General features: G+C 40.3%; 1 protein-coding gene across 30 annotated transcripts in view; it reads left to right on the forward strand.

The window, feature by feature from the left end:
- Positions 1–18,045, forward strand: part of DLG2 (discs large MAGUK scaffold protein 2) — a 1,047,967-nt gene that overhangs the window by 1,023,530 nt on the left and 6,392 nt on the right. For 20 of the 30 annotated variants that reach the window (XM_071798683.1, XM_071799041.1, XM_071798880.1 and 17 more), the window contains 6 exons: positions 117–158; positions 8,987–9,037; positions 9,763–9,864; positions 10,725–10,897; positions 11,598–11,707; positions 17,825–17,916. In XM_071798683.1, the coding sequence (XP_071654784.1) occupies positions 117–158; positions 8,987–9,037; positions 9,763–9,864; positions 10,725–10,897; positions 11,598–11,707; positions 17,825–17,916 (570 nt within the window). The remainder of the gene's footprint in view (positions 1–116; positions 159–8,986; positions 9,038–9,762; positions 9,865–10,724; positions 10,898–11,597; positions 11,708–17,824; positions 17,917–18,045) is intronic. The other 10 variants (XM_071798777.1, XM_071798966.1, XM_071798913.1 and 7 more) reach the window with 1 other exon arrangement.

An 18,045-nucleotide genomic window follows, 5' to 3' on the forward strand; every position in this document is an offset into this window, starting at 1 on the left:
TAATTTTTATTTTCTTTCTGCACAACTACCTTTGCATGACTGTGGCAGTTCTTTTAAGTTTTTGCAGCTCTGTGGTGCTTGGTTATTTTCTTTAATTTGCTGTACTGTTCTTGCAGAACATGTTTCTTCTAATGCCAGCGATAGTGAAAGTAGCTACAGTAAGTTACTGCTTTCATTAGAGTCCTTTTGCTTTGCGTTGCTTGTTCTGTTTGTTTCTTTTATTTTGTTTCCTTGCTACTCTTTTGTTAATACTAAAAAGACGATCGGAGCAAATGGCTTGGAATTCAAATTTACAACCACATCTTGAGTACAAAGCTGTAAAAGAAAACTGGCAACCTCTATAAGAAAAGCGAGGAAGGTTGTTATTTGGGATGTATTCTGCAACATAAAACCTGTGAAAGGGTTGGGTAACCTGTGAAAGTCAGGATTATCTGATTTAGTGACAAGAAGTTTATTTCAGTGGGGAGGAGGCAGTTTCTTGGTGGTAGTTTAGGAGTATAATTACTCCATAGCTATAGTCAAATCTGCAGAAGGCATCCTCTTCACAATATCACCATTTTTACTTGCATTTCTGCATGCCTGTGGGAAGGGTTAATATATAGTCCCCAAAAATTTGTTGAGCCCTCAATTTTAGCAGTGCAGATTTCCTAATGCATACTGAAGTCTTTAAATAAAAGGTAAGATAGACCTTTACCCCTTAGGCACTGCCACTGAATGTCCCCGATCCCCTGTAAGTGGAGGTCCCAACCCTGAAACCTGGTTTGGTTGGAAATACAGACTCCATGTAATCATACAGCCAAGAGGAAGGTTGTACATTCTGGGTTATTATTAATAATACCCAAAAATTTAACCAATGTAACATTTTTCTAGAAGTGCTGAAAAGCAAAAAAAAAAAAAAAAAAAGTAAGGTATTAAATAAATGACTGGAAATGTAATAAAAGGTAATTAAAATGACAAATTGCTTAATAAATCACCCAGTTGTTTAATTTTTTCAAGCCATTTGCTTAGCAAATCAAGTTTTCCACCAGTCTCTCAGCACTTGTGCTAAGCACCCGCATACATTCAGGTAATCACTGGTATCATACCTCATATTTACTAGTCTTGATATAGTGCATAGCAGTTGAGCTCTGTTAATAAATACCGGTTTGTTTCAGTAAAACAGCTAATCTTATACAATTCAGAAATGGTAAATTAGTTTGTATTCTGTTGTACTGGAAAGGTTTCCTTGGAAAGCAATTGCCAGAGTCACAAGAAAACAGTAGGAGCTCTTGAACTGCCAAGATCGCATTCTGAACCGCTTTATTTTTAATGTGCCCTCTACTGAAGAGAAGAGGACTTTATGTTTAAAATATAAGATGCTTTTTCCCTATACTGACATTACAATCAGGAATGACTCAATAGACTAAATTTTCAAAAGTTTGCATGAGTCAAATCTCTTCCAGCTGTGTTTATTTCAGAGTGAGCTCAGGGTACAAGCCCAGAGGAGAATCTTGGCAGGTGGCTGAGCACGTCCCATGCCTTATGACCTGTCCCAAACAGGACATTTAACAAGGGTGCCCAGTTGCAGCCAAACATTTGGGACAGGTCCATGAAAACTAGTTCCCAAATTTCATCAGACAGATGAGGTAGCCAGTTCTTCATTGCTTGAAACAGAGTCTATGTTTTGAGGAGCAAGAAAGGGGAAATCAATTGTTTGGGGAAGTTAGTTGAGATACAGATAATCGGAAGGAGAAAAAGTATTGGCATAACAACTTCCCATGGCAGGCACTCTCCTTCCAGAGTGGTTTTGACCTGGGCAAGCTCCTGTCTCTCCCCATCAGCATCCAGACCATATTGTGTTGGCTGGAGCTCCCCACACATTACTGGTGGGTTTGACAACTGCTGCCTGGTGTAGAAGATGCAAGCAGGGCTTCCTTCTTTACCCTGAGCTCTGCCATCTAGCAGCAGAGCAAGCCAATCTTAGCTTATGCCAAATGAAAATGCCTTTAAAATCCAGGAGCTGGTGTTCAAAGGGCCTAATTTCATTTGCTAATGATTCACTGGTGTGTGCTGACACGACATTTGAAGGCATGACATTGGGCTACCAACAACTTTGGTCACCAGCTTCTGGAAATTACTGTTTCAGATGGCCATGACGGCATGTCAACTCTAATGTGATTGTGTGTTCAATCACTACATGGCCATGGTATATCAACATATCTCCTGTGGGGACTTACAGCCCTCCTGAATCCAGACGGTTACTCTCTGAATGTCCAGGCTACCTTATGTCAACAGTATCTCATCACACAGCTCATTGTAGGAAAAAGATAGCAACACCTAGAAAAACTAAGAGTCGGGAACAGAAAAGAATCAGACAGAATGAGAGGCAGGTGGCCAGAGAGAGCAGTCAACAAATTATGAGGGCACGGAGATGAAAGAGAAGAGACCTGATATGAAGAAGTTTTCTTATTTCACTGCTGCTCTGACCTTGTGGGACTGTTGAGAGAGGACACTGCACAGGAGAACCCTATCAACATCAGTCCTGTGGGAAAAATAACTATCAGACCTACTCTGTGAACATTTCCAAAAAATGTATTCCTTATTGCTTTTTAATTTATTTATTCCTAATGAAAGGAAAAAAACATAGGTTCTCAGGGTAAAACTCATTCCTGGTAGAATAAGACAGCATCCAGTTATTATTTCTGTTTGCACCTGGGGAGCTGGGAACAGGGTCCAACCTCAGTCACTGCGACAGAACCAAGTTTGGTTTAACTCCATTTGGAGCCAGACATGTTGCAAAGCCGTTCTTCAGTCTGATTTTGTGCCATTTTGAGGAGAATTTCTGTGTTTAAGTTGAGGCACTGCAAGTTATTTTACCAGGACACAGTGTCTGTTGACTTGCAAGCCCATCTACCCCTCAGTCTGTGCACTGGTGAAATGGGGCATACTAAAAAGAGGGGGGGGGGGGGAAGTAAAGCTGAAAAATTCATGGGAAGCAAATAGAAAACTACTGGGTTGCTCCAGGGCTTTGCATGGGGTTGTGATCCTGCTCTGGTGCCTCTTTTCTGTTTCCCAAGCAAATGAGGAGTAAGAAAAAGAGGTTTCTTGCCCCACTGGTTTCTGAACTGTGGGAAATCAGCAATTCACACCCTGGTCAGTAAAAAGAGAAGTGTGTAGGTAAGTAATGACTGGCAAGTGGCACATGTTCTCCTGCAGGTGCTTGTATTTGTCCATATAAAAACAGGCCACTTGGAGTTCAGAGTGAAGTGTTCTGCATTTTTCCTAGTGGGTCTCTGGCAATTGCTTTAACATGTTTCTCTAACTTTTGCTTCTCATGATGAGCATTTAGCGAAAAGTAGCTAGTGTTGAAATCTGTACTGCTTGATCATCCCTAGAGCCATTCCAAATCGGGGTACGACTACACAAAGTGGTGGGGAAGGCTTCTGAGAGCTGTCCAGGCTGTGCCCTGTACACTGATTAGCAGAGGGGTTACAAATTGATTGGCTTTTTCTAGGAGATATTCTGATATGTTCATATCTATTTAGAAAATTATATTGCTTACAAATTTGAGTATTTGGATGAAGTATCCCGTTGCTCATGTCTTGGGCTTAGGAGTTTAAAAAAAAAAAAAATCAGCATTTCTATAGAAGTCAGATAGTTTGTATTTCAATAGGATAATATAATTGAAAGTCCTCCAATATTGTCTCAAGAGAAAATTCTTGGAGCACTCCTCAGTAACAAGGCTGTTGCAGGTAGTAAACTTGATTTCTTCTGCCAGAGCTCTCAGCCCTGGGTTTGTAATGAGCAAAAGAGCTGGAGCCGACAGTGGGATTTTCTTTGTCCTGACAGATAACCTTCAGCTCCATTAACTTCAGGACTAACCACAAACACATTTGACAGCAGAATCTGGCCCTTTATAAGATATTAAAAAGTATTTCTGAGCCAAGAACAAATGCTGGCCTGATCTAAAAGGGGCTGAGCTGCCACACAGCTGCTGCTGCTGAATCACGCTGGCCATGCTAATACTGAGACTATAACCATGGTAGTTGATTGCACCTGTTCTCAGCAGTAAAACCAAGTTTACAGAGTAGTATATAAAGTCCTGATGTAGCAGAAAGTTGTTCTTGCTGTGATAAGGACACACACAGCCAACTTTGACTTATCCCTGAACCAGCTAATCAAACCATGACTGCAAGTTTATTTTGAGCTCTGTAACTTTAACTGCTCTGATTTGTTTTTTCAAACCAAGCTTGTAAGAACCTATTTTTTTTACATGGACTCATCAGTTTTTATTCTGATAGACATGATTTACATAATGGCCATGAATTTCAAGTCTGTACCACATTTGTGTGTTAATGTTTTTACACACAGTTCGGTAAAGGTTTTACAGCTGTCATCAAAATTACACACACATTACCACATCTGTTTAGCCTAATTGCATAACTGGTTGTGATTGCACCAATTACCTGGAGAGGCAATACATGACTAAAAGTTAAAAATAGGGAAGACTGCTAGAAACAAAAATTTTTACCCTTTGTCAGCAAGTCACTCTTGTAATGAGATTTGAAGACTCAGAACAAGGTTAAAGAAGTCCTGATTATTATTTTAGGCCACTGATTAATTAGGACAGTTATGCTGGATCTTACACTTCCCAAGGATTACTGTATTATTCAGGCACACTCGAAGTGGCACAAGTATTAAAGTCTCATTTTATGTCTTCACAAGCTACATTGGTCTTAAACACCTAGTGCCAATAGACCACTTTTCAGTCATAAGTTCATTCTGAAACTACTGATGATCTTTTTATGTATTGGATTTCCCACCTGTCATAGCTATCAATGTATTTCCAAAAGTCATGTGTTTACTTACATAGATGCCCAGGAAAGGGATTTTGAGCCAAATAGAGGTAAAGATATTGACTGTCCACTGCAGTCATTGCAGATGAAACAAAACAAGAAATTGATTTCTCCAAGATCTTGCAAGTCTTACTCTGGTAATCCATACATTAGCCTAAAACCACAATGGATGATGACAGAAAAATAAGCCTTCTTCAATTTTAGATGCAGCTCAGCAACAAAATTCAGGTCAGGGATCAAAACCAAAATTAATTTGATTCATCTACCTGTATTTCACACACATATTGCTGGTAAGCACCACTAGTACAATTGTAATGAACACAAAAATTTCCTTTGATTTTTTTCTAAAGTCGTAAATAATTTTTAGCTGTCTTCATAAGTTTTACTCTTTTATTATTCCCTGCCATAGATTCCTTTGCAGATTTTTTCATTCACAGCCATTAACAGGATGCCAAAATCCATGGATTCCCACTGCACAAGGGCCATTTGGTTACATGGTGGCTGCATCCTGGAAGCTCACAGCAGCTCCTCTGCCCCATTACACACATTCTGGGTGCAGTTACACCAGCAATGTGGAAGCTCTGGGTACTCTGGCAAGACAGTAGGAAATAGGGCCATTTTTTACATTAAAAATGCCCAATATCTTCCAGGTCTACCCTGAAGCTGTGCTACTGAGTCACAGACTGCCATCTAACCAGAAAGGGAAAACAGAAGCAACACCTTAAATCCATTTTAGGGCTACTCCTCTGAAACACAATAAAATCTTTTTAAAGATTAAATCAGTAATCCTTATGAAGGTCATCTGACCACATAAAACCTCTCTGCCCAGTTTATAGAGGCTGCAAGTTATAACAAACTCCAGGTTCTTCTTCTATTCCTGAGCACAAAACTCACCAACAGGCAAACCAAGAACAAAGGGAAGCAGAGCCATAGTGATCCTGGGAAAGTGAAAGCCCTCCAATAATTTTGCTCATAAGAATGTTAGATTTAGGAAGGCTTCCTTTTTATTTCTTCTCTTTCCTTATCTTCTTCTCGTTTCAACTTTGCGGAATTTTAGTGAAGAACAAGAGATCATGCCAAAATCCTACAGAAAGGGCGCTTTTTTTCTCTTTTTGTTCTAACTGTTAAATTTCAAAAATATTTTTGCAGATCAATATAGCTAACCTGTGCTAATTAGCCATTAGTGGGGGTGGTAAATGATGCTTAGTCCGCTGATAAATATGAGCCCACATCCTGCTGATTTCACACCATGTCTCACACCTTAAAGCCATTGCAAGGTTACAGTAATCCAATTATTCATTGACTCTAGAGCTCTTCATTACACTTAATACTTTATGGACTACTCCAAAACAATATAGTACTGACTGAGTACAGGTCATTAAAGAATACCACCCGGTACAGTTAACATACGTATTGGTCTCTGAGGGCTTATAGGATTTTGTCTGGATAGTACCTGGGAGGATTTTATTCACCTAGAAACTTGAGCTTCCTGAGCCATCTTTCCAGAAAAGTGAAGTAGTGAAAATGGTACAGTTTTCCCCAAGCTCACACTCCATGTTGAGCCTGAAACCGTGCACTGAAGAGCTCAGGAAAATGTCTGTCTTCAAGTCCCTTTCCCATGGCTCAAGCTTCAGCACAATTTGAGTGGGCTGGAGTTTTTTTCTCTGCCTTCAGTCTGGCCACAGATTCACAAAACTTCTCTGAAACAACTGGCTTGTTCATCTCTGTAGCCCATACCCTACTGGTAGCGTGGATGTAATGACAGCTTTAGTATGTGGACATGTCGGCCAGAGACTGGGCAAAACAGAAGGTAAAATCTGTGCCCGTTATAATTCTGTGCCTAAGCCAAATCTTAGCCCACAGAAAAAGTTTTAAACAACAGTGTCAGAGCTATTGGTTATTTTCCTTCAGCTGCTCTTGTCACTGTCACTCCCATGGATTCTACTGTTTAAATGCAGATGTCTGCATCTGACCTTGCTGTTTAAATGTTGTTATGGGACAACGGAGACAAACGTGCCCTTCTGACTTTTTTATCTCATCTCAAAGTAGACATCTAAAATAGGTCAGATGACTCATGTCTTAGAATAAGCACTTGCCTATTTGTGGACACCCATTGACTCTAAAGGGTACCTAGGGACTAGCTCAGACATTAGCACTCACAATACAGGTTTCTGAAATCAGCTGAAATTAATCCCCTTTTGTGAATCTGTACATCATTGAAACAAAAATTTTCAAGTGTCAGATTGTATTCGTACAAACAGACTCCCTTTCCCACGTTTAGTACTTGAACGCTTTATTGCCCACCCCAAAATTGACGTTCTCACACTGTTGAAAAGCATAAGCTTGGCTCTGTGGGGCTGAAGGGCAGGCAGTGCAGGAGCATCCTCATCCAGCCTGAAGAGTGAATGATTTCATATCCAGGGGAATGGGCCACCCTGACTTTTATATCACCCCCAAAATTGCCAGGAAAACTTAAGGGAAAATAATGCATCTAATGTATGAAACCTGGTGTGACAATAATTTTAGGTTTTTAACTTCGCAATAGGCCAAAGCTAAGCAAGTGATTACGGTATCAGTCATTTGCAAATAGAGAAGAAAATCCATTATCCACACTCTTCAAATATTATGTTGCCTTGCCCTCAAAAGCTGTCTAATCTCTTCCTTTTATTAAAAGTGACGTATTCTCCTTTGCTGCTTCAGCGCTGTTACTAGTTCGGATTTGGCCCTGTCTGTTTCTTCCTCTCTCCTAACACATTAGTATTTTTTTTGCTTTTTGCTTTTTCTGTCATTGTCCTGAACTACAACATTATTTTTACTTGAAAAGTTTTCTTACACATTCCTCAAAGCTGTCTAGATAGTATATCACAAAATATATCTATCAATGTAGTAGATTCATGGGGTGGGAGTCAGCTTAAGACTAAACCACAAAACATTTTATACCTAATTGGGAGCTAGGCATTGCACCCAATCCAAATCTTGTCAATGGAGCCTCAAGACTGACTCAGATTGTGGTCAGACCACTTCAGGGTGAATTGTAACCCCTTCTGAATCCTAACTACATTGTCCATCGGGCGTCAGGCAGCACTCTTCCTATCTGCATGAACACTTTGGCTTGGCAGGAGCCCACCAGAATAAAGTGACACAGACTCATGTGCATGCAAGCAGATGAGATGAAGGCAACCTTGTCTATTTTATAAAGCCGTGGCACCCCTTATGGCAGTCTTTCTTCTGTAGTGTCTAAATTAGTTACAAAATCCCATCTGTGGATCTTCTCAGAGATAAGCCCCGAACTGGGTAAAAATAAAATCATCATTTTTGAGTTTGCTAAGCATAAGTCGTATTTAGAACCTGCCAGAGCCCTTATGTGGTACCAAGTATGTAACAGTGACCCAGAAAGAGAAATGCCCAGGAATTATTCATCCAGTAAGTTAAAGAATCCTCCACCCCTCTCCTCCTGGACTCTCATAGAGGAGATGACAGTGATGCACCAGGGCTGTTCACCTACACCCAAGTCATGGTCCATCCAGTGCCTATTGCTTCTCGTGGCAAATTTCTCTGCTTTTGTTCCCTAAATGTCACCATGAGGAAGCAGCACTGTCCTAACAAGAGTGGAGGGAGGAGGAGTAAAATATGATGCTGTGAGGTTTGTGTTCATGGAAAGGATAAGGGTTCATAGCTAACAGTTCATAGCTACATGTCAGGTTGTGAGTAAACCAGGCTGTGGAGGTTATGTACAGAAAGACCATCAATCAAAATGTATATATTCTGAGGATAAAAATGGTTCGGTTTAGGCAGCTTGTGGATTTCCCCTGCAGCAGCATCCTAGGGGCTTAACAATCAGATAAGCAAAAGAATTGCATCTTAAACTTCTGCACTATCCTTGTAAACAGCCTTGCTATCAAATCAATAAACGAAGCCTTATTCAGTAAAGCCTAATTTCAGCAAAGAGAATTGAAACATGTGGTAGGAGATGGAGGGTAATGAAAAAAAGTGACCTCCACACTTTAAAGTTATAAGGGACTTTGGAATGGTTCAGGTGAGAGCATTACCAGAGAGAAGTGTTGAACCCAATCTGTCTCTATGTGAAGCATTTTATAAGGTTTGGTGTGTTGCTTGTCAGCTTCAATCTCTTCTCTTTCTTCTCTTATCAGGAGGCCAAGAAGACTGCATCCTTTCTTATGAACCTGTTACCAGACAGGAAAGTAAGTTTCATCTGCTTTTCTGTCACTGTTCCTTATATTTTTCATTTCACATTTTGGGAGCCAGCAGAGCAGTAAACTTTGTAGTGCTAGCCCCAGACTCTCTGTGGCTCCTTTTTTTGGCCACTAGGTCTATGCCATACAAAAGAAATTATGTAAGGCTCTCCCTTGCTAGCCCTCACTCCCTGAAGTGCTCAAGACTTTCCCCAGTAAGCTTTCATGGCCTTTACTAATAAATACATTAGTCAGTCTACAAAATATTGATCCAGGTTTTCCAGATTTACTGCAGTATTGTTACATGGGAAGCCTCCATCATTTTCCTTCTCATGTGAAATGTGTCTCTAATTGGGACAGATGAACCTAGGGGAAGGCAAACCAAAAATGGGGGTGCACCCACCTGATTTAATGGGGGATGCACCCATATCACTGAGGAGGAAGAAATCCTACAATCTCCATTCCATGGCTCATGAGAGAGCAAGCATTTGGGACAGCCCTTGTTGAGCAAAGCACTTCCACATAGTCTCTGAGTACATATCCATGCACCATCAAAGAGCTTTGCAAAATTGAGTGGTATTCATTGCATTGTCCTTATACATGTCAATAATTTATCAATAAAATGTCCACCTAAGTTTTATTATCATACATAAAGGCAACAACTCTGGTTAGTGTATCTTTGGGAAGATTCACTGTTATTACCAGTAACATCATCATTTCTTTTTGTCGTTCAGTTAATTACACCAGGCCGGTTATTATTCTGGGTCCTATGAAAGATCGGATCAATGATGATTTGATATCTGAATTCCCTGACAAGTTTGGGTCGTGTGTACCACGTAAGTATGATTTTACCCCTTGTTCTGCAGCTAAATTGTATCCTTTGGTGTCACACATTAAGTAAATTGCTGTGTAAGCAACATCTGTGAAGTATATGCAGTTGTGTTTCTCAACTGAATTGTCTTGAAAGTAGTAGATTTTTATTAAACAAGGAGCCTTTTAGCCACTAACTAAGTTGACTCATCAATTAGTCTATTGTTTCTATAATAAGATAAAAGTTTGAGATAGTGGTAAAATGGAAAACATTTCAACTCAATTACACAGTATCCACCAATAAAAATATGGAGTTATCTGTGATTTGTGTGAGATCAAGGCTGTCTAATCTGAAAGCAATGTTGGACCTTGAATTAAGCAGTGTTTCTATATTGGATCATTAGAGTTTGCTGAGTGTTTATTTCAGGCTCTGATTGCAGTCTTACTTTATTTTAAACCATTGTCTCTGCAAATACACTAGCTTAAAACTGCTGGAGATAAGATCAAAGTCAGGCTTATAATTAAGGTTGAATTAAATTGATGAGATTGCAATTCATTTTATCACTGTAATAGGATTAGATTTACAATCTGGAATGGGAGCTTCCTGCTGGGAAAAAAGTAGAATTGTGGTAAATTCTAATGTTATGTTAGAGTGTAAGTATTGATTGGAGGTAAATATCGGAAGATATTACTATAAAAAGACACCTTTATTGTTGGAACTCCATTGAAAACAATATATGGTAGCCAAAGATCTGCTTCCAGATGTGGAGCACCTCCACTTACAGCACACACAGCATTGCTGCCAGAGGAAACCTTAATTGCTGCGCTTTTTTCACATGAAATGTTTTTATAGGCTACTTGATTCTCTGTCTTTTGTTTCATGCAGATACCACACGGCCAAAGCGTGACTATGAAGTGGATGGGAGAGATTATCATTTTGTTATTTCAAGAGAACAAATGGAAAAAGATATCCAAGAGCACAAATTTATAGAAGCTGGGCAGTACAACGATAATTTATATGGAACTAGTGTCCAGTCCGTGAGATTTGTGGCAGAAAGGGTAGGTTTAAACTAGTTTTATTGCCCATGCAACACGATCTGTTTTGTTTTCACATTGTATCTCAGACATGGTTCCTCTGCCAAAAACATAAAATACCTGAAAAACCAACATCCTAATATTTATAGACTTAATAATGACTCCACAAGTGGAGCCTCTGACTTTGAATGACTAAATACTTGGCACTTTCTGCACTTGGATGCAGTGCTGTGGATTCAGCGATGTTACACAGAGCCTCAAGTACACCGCAAAACGGCCTTTCCTGTTCCCTCTGTCAGGTGAATAATCTTAACTCATTTTCACAGAGGTGAAGGAAGGAAGCACAGAAAGATTAAGTGACTTGGCTCAGGTGACACAGTGAGTCTTTGACACAAAGAACTGGATTAACCAGTCAGAACACAGACATCTTATTATTTTTATGAACTGATTTTCCTCATCTCTGAAAAAAATCCTCTCCCCCTCGCTGAGTTCATCCCAGCAAAAATAAAAACCAAGTTTTTTCCCATATCTCCAGTGTATATTTTACATTAGCACCAAAGCAAAGAGAGCAAAGGAGCAGAGTGCATGCCCTGGGGTCCCCCTTCCCTGCTGTGCCAGTAATGGCCCCGTTCCAGAGCACAGCATCGCAGAATTGCTTTCCATCTTCTGGCTGATCTGCAGCAAACTCTGCAAGAATAAACACACCCTCATCTGTTTCCAACAGGGCAAGCACTGTATACTCGATGTGTCAGGAAATGCTATCAAACGACTACAAGTTGCACAACTCTATCCCATCGCTATCTTCATTAAGCCTAAATCATGGGAGCCTCTGATGTAAGTATGAGCTACTTCCAACATTTTTTTTTCAGGCTACAGTCGCAAATGGCACAACACAGGTCTTAAGTCTACATTTTGCTTGTCCTCTAAAATCAGTAATAACGAGAGAAAATGGGATGTGGTGGCTTTGACCCTGGCTGGATACCAGGTGCCCACCAGAGCTGCTCTATCACTCCACTCCTCAGCTGAAGAGGGGAGAGAAAATATGGGTCAAGATAAAGACAGGGAGAGATCACTCAGCATTTACCATCACAGGCAAAACAGATTTGACTCGGGGAATGAATTTAATTTATTACCAATCAAATCAGAGTAGGAAAATGAGAAATAAAACCAAATCTTAAAGCACCTTCCCATCATCTCTTCCTTCTTCCCAAGCTTAACTTTACTCCCGATTTCTCTGCCTCCTTCCCCCGAGTGGTGCAGAGCAACGGGGAATGGGGGTTGTAGTCTGTTCATCACACATTGTCTCAGCTTCTCCTTCCTCTTCAGAGGAGAACTCCTCATACTTTTCAGACTCTTCCCCTGCTCCAGCATGGGGTCCCTTGTACAGGAGACAGTTGCCCATGAACTTCCCCAGTGCGGGTCCTTCCCATGGGCTGCAGTTCTTCATGGACTGTTCCAGCGTGGGTCCCTTCCCTGGGGTGCAGTCCTTCAGGAACAGATTGCTCCAGCCTGGGTCCCCCACGGGGTCATAAGTCCCCACAGCAAACCTGCTCCAGTGTGGGCTCCTCTGTCCATGGGGCCACAGGTCCTGCCAGGAGCCTGCTCCAGCATGGGCTTCCCATAGGGTCACAGTTTCCTTCAGGCATCCACCTGCTCCAGTGTGGGGTCCTCCCTGGGCTGCAGGTGGAGATCTGCTGCACCATGGACCTCCATGGGCTGCAGGGGACAACCGGCCTCACCATGGCCTGCACCACAGGCTGCAGGGGAATCTCTGCTCTGCGACCTGGAGCACCTCCTCCCCCTTCTTCTTCACTCAGCTTGGTGTCTGCAGAGTTGCTTCTCTCACATATTATCTTAGAATCGTAGAATGATTGAATGGTTTATGTTGGAAGGGACCTTTAAGATTATCTAGTTCCAACACCCTTCCATGAGCAGGGACACCTTCACCCAGACCAGGTTGCTCAAAGCCCCATCCAACCTGGCCTTGAACACTTCCAGGGATGGGGCATCCACAGCTTCTCTGGGCAGCCCATTCCAGCACCTCACCATCCTCACTCCTTTCCCCTGGCTCCTATTGCACATCAGGGTTTTTTTCCCTTCTTGAATACGTTACTCCAGAGATGCTACCATCATCTGTGAAGGGCTCAGCCTTGGCCAGCAGTGGGACCATCTTGGAGCCAGCTGGCAGTGGCTCTGTCAGAGACTGTCTGTCTTCTTATAGAAAACACTCCTGTAGAACTACCCCCCCCAAAAAAAAAAAATCTTGCCATGCAAACCCAATACAGGAACTCAAGTATAAGAATTGAGGATAAAAAGATAATAAGAGGTAGCCAGTGTATGTGCATCAAGAGAAAATCAACTCAGTCTTATTTCCTTCTTTCATGAGATGGATACCAATAATTGTGTTACATCTTTGGTCTTTTTTTTTGGCTCCCTGCAACATCCTCAGTAGCAGCTTAGCGAAATATAATATTAATACTTAGGGAAATGTAAGGTTAAGGAAATACAGTCCTAAGGGAATCTAGACAGCATGTGTACAACATTGTAATTGAAAATGGAACTGTTAAACTGGGAGGGTAAAAGAAATCCTGCAAATTCCTGAGCTGTGTCACTGTTTCAGACCACTTGTTCATTAATAACTTGAATGATGAACTGGACAGTAGTTTTGTAAAGTCTGTGAATAACTCAGGGCTGAGTGAGGTGGCAAGCACTTCAGAAGATTACAACTCAGTGTCAAATCAGTAAGATGAAATTCAGCACAGACAAAGGAGAGAAAATGAAATGCACAAGTACAAGCAGAGAATAACTAAGCTACAGCACTGCAGAAAAGCATCTGGCAGTTGGGACGGATCACACAGGAATATGAATGGATAGAAAATGCAGTTGCAGAAAATGAAACTGCCACTGTGGACTGTATTAACATCACTGTTGTGTAAGGACACAATAGATAGTTATTTTGTTTTACTGGGTATGGATGAGGCCCCAGCTGGAGTGCTGGTCTGGTGCTGGGTACTGCCATGGAAGTGGAGAAGGAATGGGTTTGCCTAGTGTCAAGGAAATATGGAAGTGACCTTCATACTGGTTAAAGCTCAGGACAAAACACACTGTGATCAATAATTTTCCATTTGCAACTATCGTAATGCAAGAACTTTTCAGCTTAATATATGATGGACAGTATGTGATACTTTAATAGCCCCACCCTGACAAAAGCCCCCTTGGGTTGGATGATTCTTGACATTTCTTCCAGCCCTGCAATTCAGTTTTATTCTGATTAACTTACTGTATAGAGTGTGAAAGGTGATCTGATAACATACACTCTGCATTGATTGTTTCAAGATAGATCTTAACCTACAGTTTTCCCATCCATAAAATATTTCCATTATTTGTTTAATTCCGACATTGCATCTGGAGTGACTAAAAAAAAAAAAAGTGTCCCTTAGTCTGAAAAATCCATTAGGCACAACCAGAAATGTGGCAATAACATAAAGACTTCACTGGTTTGATGTAAGAAGAGCAAATCCTTGAACAGACTGACAGAAAAGTGTTACGAAGATGCAAAATATTGTGAGAGTCATCTGTTATTAAACCAAAGCTATGTTGATATTTCACTTAGGAGAAAACAAGTTATGCAAAGTTAGCAGAATTTTCCTTACAGATAGAAATCAAAAGTAAGCAGTTCTTCACTCCTCAGATCTAAACCTGCCTCAGTTTTGACAGTATAGTATGGACAAAATGAAATCTATTTGGTTCTGCAAATACCCTCTGGAAGACACCCTGAATTAGAAATCCAAACTTTCATGGGACAGCAAAAGTCCTTATATATCAGTACTAGTTTGGGATTTTTTGCAGTAAAATGGCTTATATAAATAAATTGTGTAAACACAATAAAACTTCTAAAAAACAAAACAAACAAACAAAAAATAGAGTGAGAAAAATGTAATAAATTCAGGCATCCTAAATTAGTTTATCCCCTGAAGCCTGCTCTCCACGAGTAATCTTTTTACCTAGTTAGTCTATCTAATATGTATTTCTCTTATATAACAGCATACAAAATTAGTTTCTAACAGAAATGAGAACTCTGTTAATATAAACAGTATCATTCTTTTTAAATAATTGTCTTGAGAATGATGACGCCATTCTGAGCCTCTTGCTTGTGAATATCATTTATTTTATTCAGTAATGAAGCTAAATCACTCAGGGTCTGGCTAAACATATACTCTGACGTAAGCGGTAGTGAGTTGTAGGGTGTGCATAGATGAACGGATATAACCCCTTTCTAATAAATAATGTTATTTTAGTGCGGAGAACTTTAACATGGTAAACCAGTGCTCTGTGGGAACAGAAAGAGGATGTTTTTTATGACATTGTAACTGTGTTCACTCAAATTTTTTTAATTATCAGTTTATCTGCCATGTAGATTACTTCTGTTCATACAAATGAGCTGAAACTTAGTATAAAAGGGAAGTAAAACTATAAAAGAGAAAAAAAAAAAGCATCAATAGATGCAGAGAGAGGATCAAAAGATTTAACTTGTGGCAAAACTAGCACTTAAATTCAAAGGGCCTAATTCTCATTTACACTATGTTCCTTTGCACCCTCCCAACAGTGAAGGTATGAAGAAGGAAAGGAACATAATTTAAGCTTGCACCTGCACTTGGAACTTGGTTATCGTTGGTTCTCTGGAAATACCCTGTTAACACTAATGACCACACCACTGCAAGACCATGAGGGACTATTTGATATAGAAGTAACCAGTACACATGACCTGAACTGGATGTCTCCCGATCCTACTTTTTTCAGTCCGGGCAACTAAATTGCTGTAAATAAAGGGCTTTCCCTTCCTTTCCCATCTCTAGATGATTCCACCTCACAGGTTTAATCCCAGAGGGGTCCTGGTTGGTTCCTCCGAATTGCCCTCTCTCTCTAGAAGGAGGATGGTGGTGGGATCATGGGGATGAGAGCTGGAAGTGATGAAGAGCCTGCCTGGGTGAGCTTCTCACTGAGAGAGGAAGAAAATGTGCCTGGAGGGACAGCTCTCCACAAGCATTTTGAATTCACCAGCTGTGCAGGTCCCTGCCTAGGAGATAAAAAATTAGAAGGGGCTGCAGTCGGACAGCACTTTCAGTTCACCATGAAAAATGGACATCGTGGTCCTCCCACTTCTCCATCCTCTGTCCTGAAAGCACAAAGTGGGCAGAGGCATGAATACAACTAACACAGTTTTATACCCCAGGCAAATCTACCACCTGAAAATTTGATGCACATTTCCACCTGTTTCAAAGTACCTAATATTTTAAATGGTTGTTTATATTTGTATTTGTATTTGCTCCTCAGATATTCAAAAATCTTGAGAAAGGCTTCTCAGAAAATTACCACAAATAAATCTGAAAGGAGAAAAACATTATTAGCACTAGAATATTGTCTGAGGGTCCTTAAGATGAAAATGTTAAGTTTGCATAAGAATTTGCAATGGTATTAATATGTCCCACTTCAAGACTGAGTTTTGGTTTAGTCACCTGAAGATATGTTCAAGTAGGCGTAGCTGAACTCAATTACATATCGATCTTGCCAATAAATAGAATTAGTAGTATTATGAATTTAGCAGCATGACATAGATTGGCCTATGTTAAACCTATTTATATAATCTACTAATAACTGTCAAAAATTTTTAAAGAAGTCTTTCTTATCCTGCATTGCATTGGTACTTCCAGAGAGACTTTTCTAAGCAATGTTCCCAGCTATAAAGTTATATAGACAGAAATCTCTAAGCTATTTCTAGAAATACATTTTTGCATCCTGGACACATTACAGGTTGTTTTTCAGAAGCTGAGTAGGAGTTAGCTTTAGCAAGTTCATGCTGTTGTGCACTTCATAGATCTTCATTTTTTGTACACCATCGTGCACATAATTTCCTACATGCATCACCCCTGTTACACTGTATATAGTCCATTAGCACATAATCATATGATTCAGTGCAAGGCATTAAATCAGACTTCTGTAGAACAGAAGATCTCCCTTCTCTTGCTTTCCTAGTTGCCTTAGAAAGCTGCCATCACATTTTAAGAAAAATGCATCCATGCTGTGAAAAATGTTAGAACAGGGAAATTCTGTTTATTATTGCTAATTAATTCGGTTATCTACAGGCATATATGTGTAAGGCTCTGAATGAGTATGAACTTCTTCGCAAGTATATAGTGGTATTGAAAGCTGAGCGTGCACGGGCAAGACAACCCATTTCTTCAAGTTATTAAATAATGCCTCTGTTGAAACAGAAATGCTCTACCAAGTAACAAATCATTGGCAATAAAAGAATGTTGCTGACACTGTCTATGTTTTCACATTTATGGGTACTCTGCATATTTTAGAATCTACAAGTCACATTTGACTGGGAATCTCTAGAGTTAACCAAAAAATACTGGAGCAGAGAATACAAATAATAAATTCACCTTAACTCTTCCTATTGGAAAGACTCAGTTTTATTTCTCATGATTATCTGGAACTCATGCCGACAACTGAACCAAGAAGTCTCCCTGGCAGACATGCTGGGCTCCTCCTGGGACTTCCATACAGGGATTACAATGACTTTGGGAGTCCTCCCACAGGGTCACGAGTGTTCCTGAGCCTTTGGTTGTGATTTCACTCCCATAACCCCAGCCTCAGTCAAAACAGACCTTCCATATCAGCATTTTGGACAGTCTCATTCAGTTGGGACAGTGGGCTGTGGGCCTAGAAGACAGGGAGGCTCCTGAAGGAGCTTCAGGTCTAGAGGCAGAAGTCCTCTGAGTATGCAGACCTGGAGACCTCCTGGCTCCCAGGCTTACCTATGGCAGGGAGGAATTTTACTATTTGATTCAATATTGATATCAGGCCATCTGCAATCCAGTCGAACATATCTTTTAGAAAGATGTTCTGGTAAGAATCTAAACTTCTTGATTTCCTCTGTATTTCTAGGGAAATGAATAAACGTCTCACAGAGGAGCAAGCGAAGAAAACCTATGATCGAGCAATTAAATTAGAACAAGAATTTGGAGAATATTTTACAGGTATGTTTTTATTTAAAACATTTTTTTTTCCCTAGGCATAGTCTCTTATTGCAAAACAACTGGATCAGCTCTGTCTCTGGCCTAGAGTGCATATCACTATAGTACACCCGTAGTAAGGACTTCTAGCTT

This window comes from Patagioenas fasciata, chromosome 1, assembly GCF_037038585.1.
Source record: "Patagioenas fasciata isolate bPatFas1 chromosome 1, bPatFas1.hap1, whole genome shotgun sequence".
Classification (NCBI taxonomy): domain Eukaryota; kingdom Metazoa; phylum Chordata; class Aves; order Columbiformes; family Columbidae; genus Patagioenas; species Patagioenas fasciata.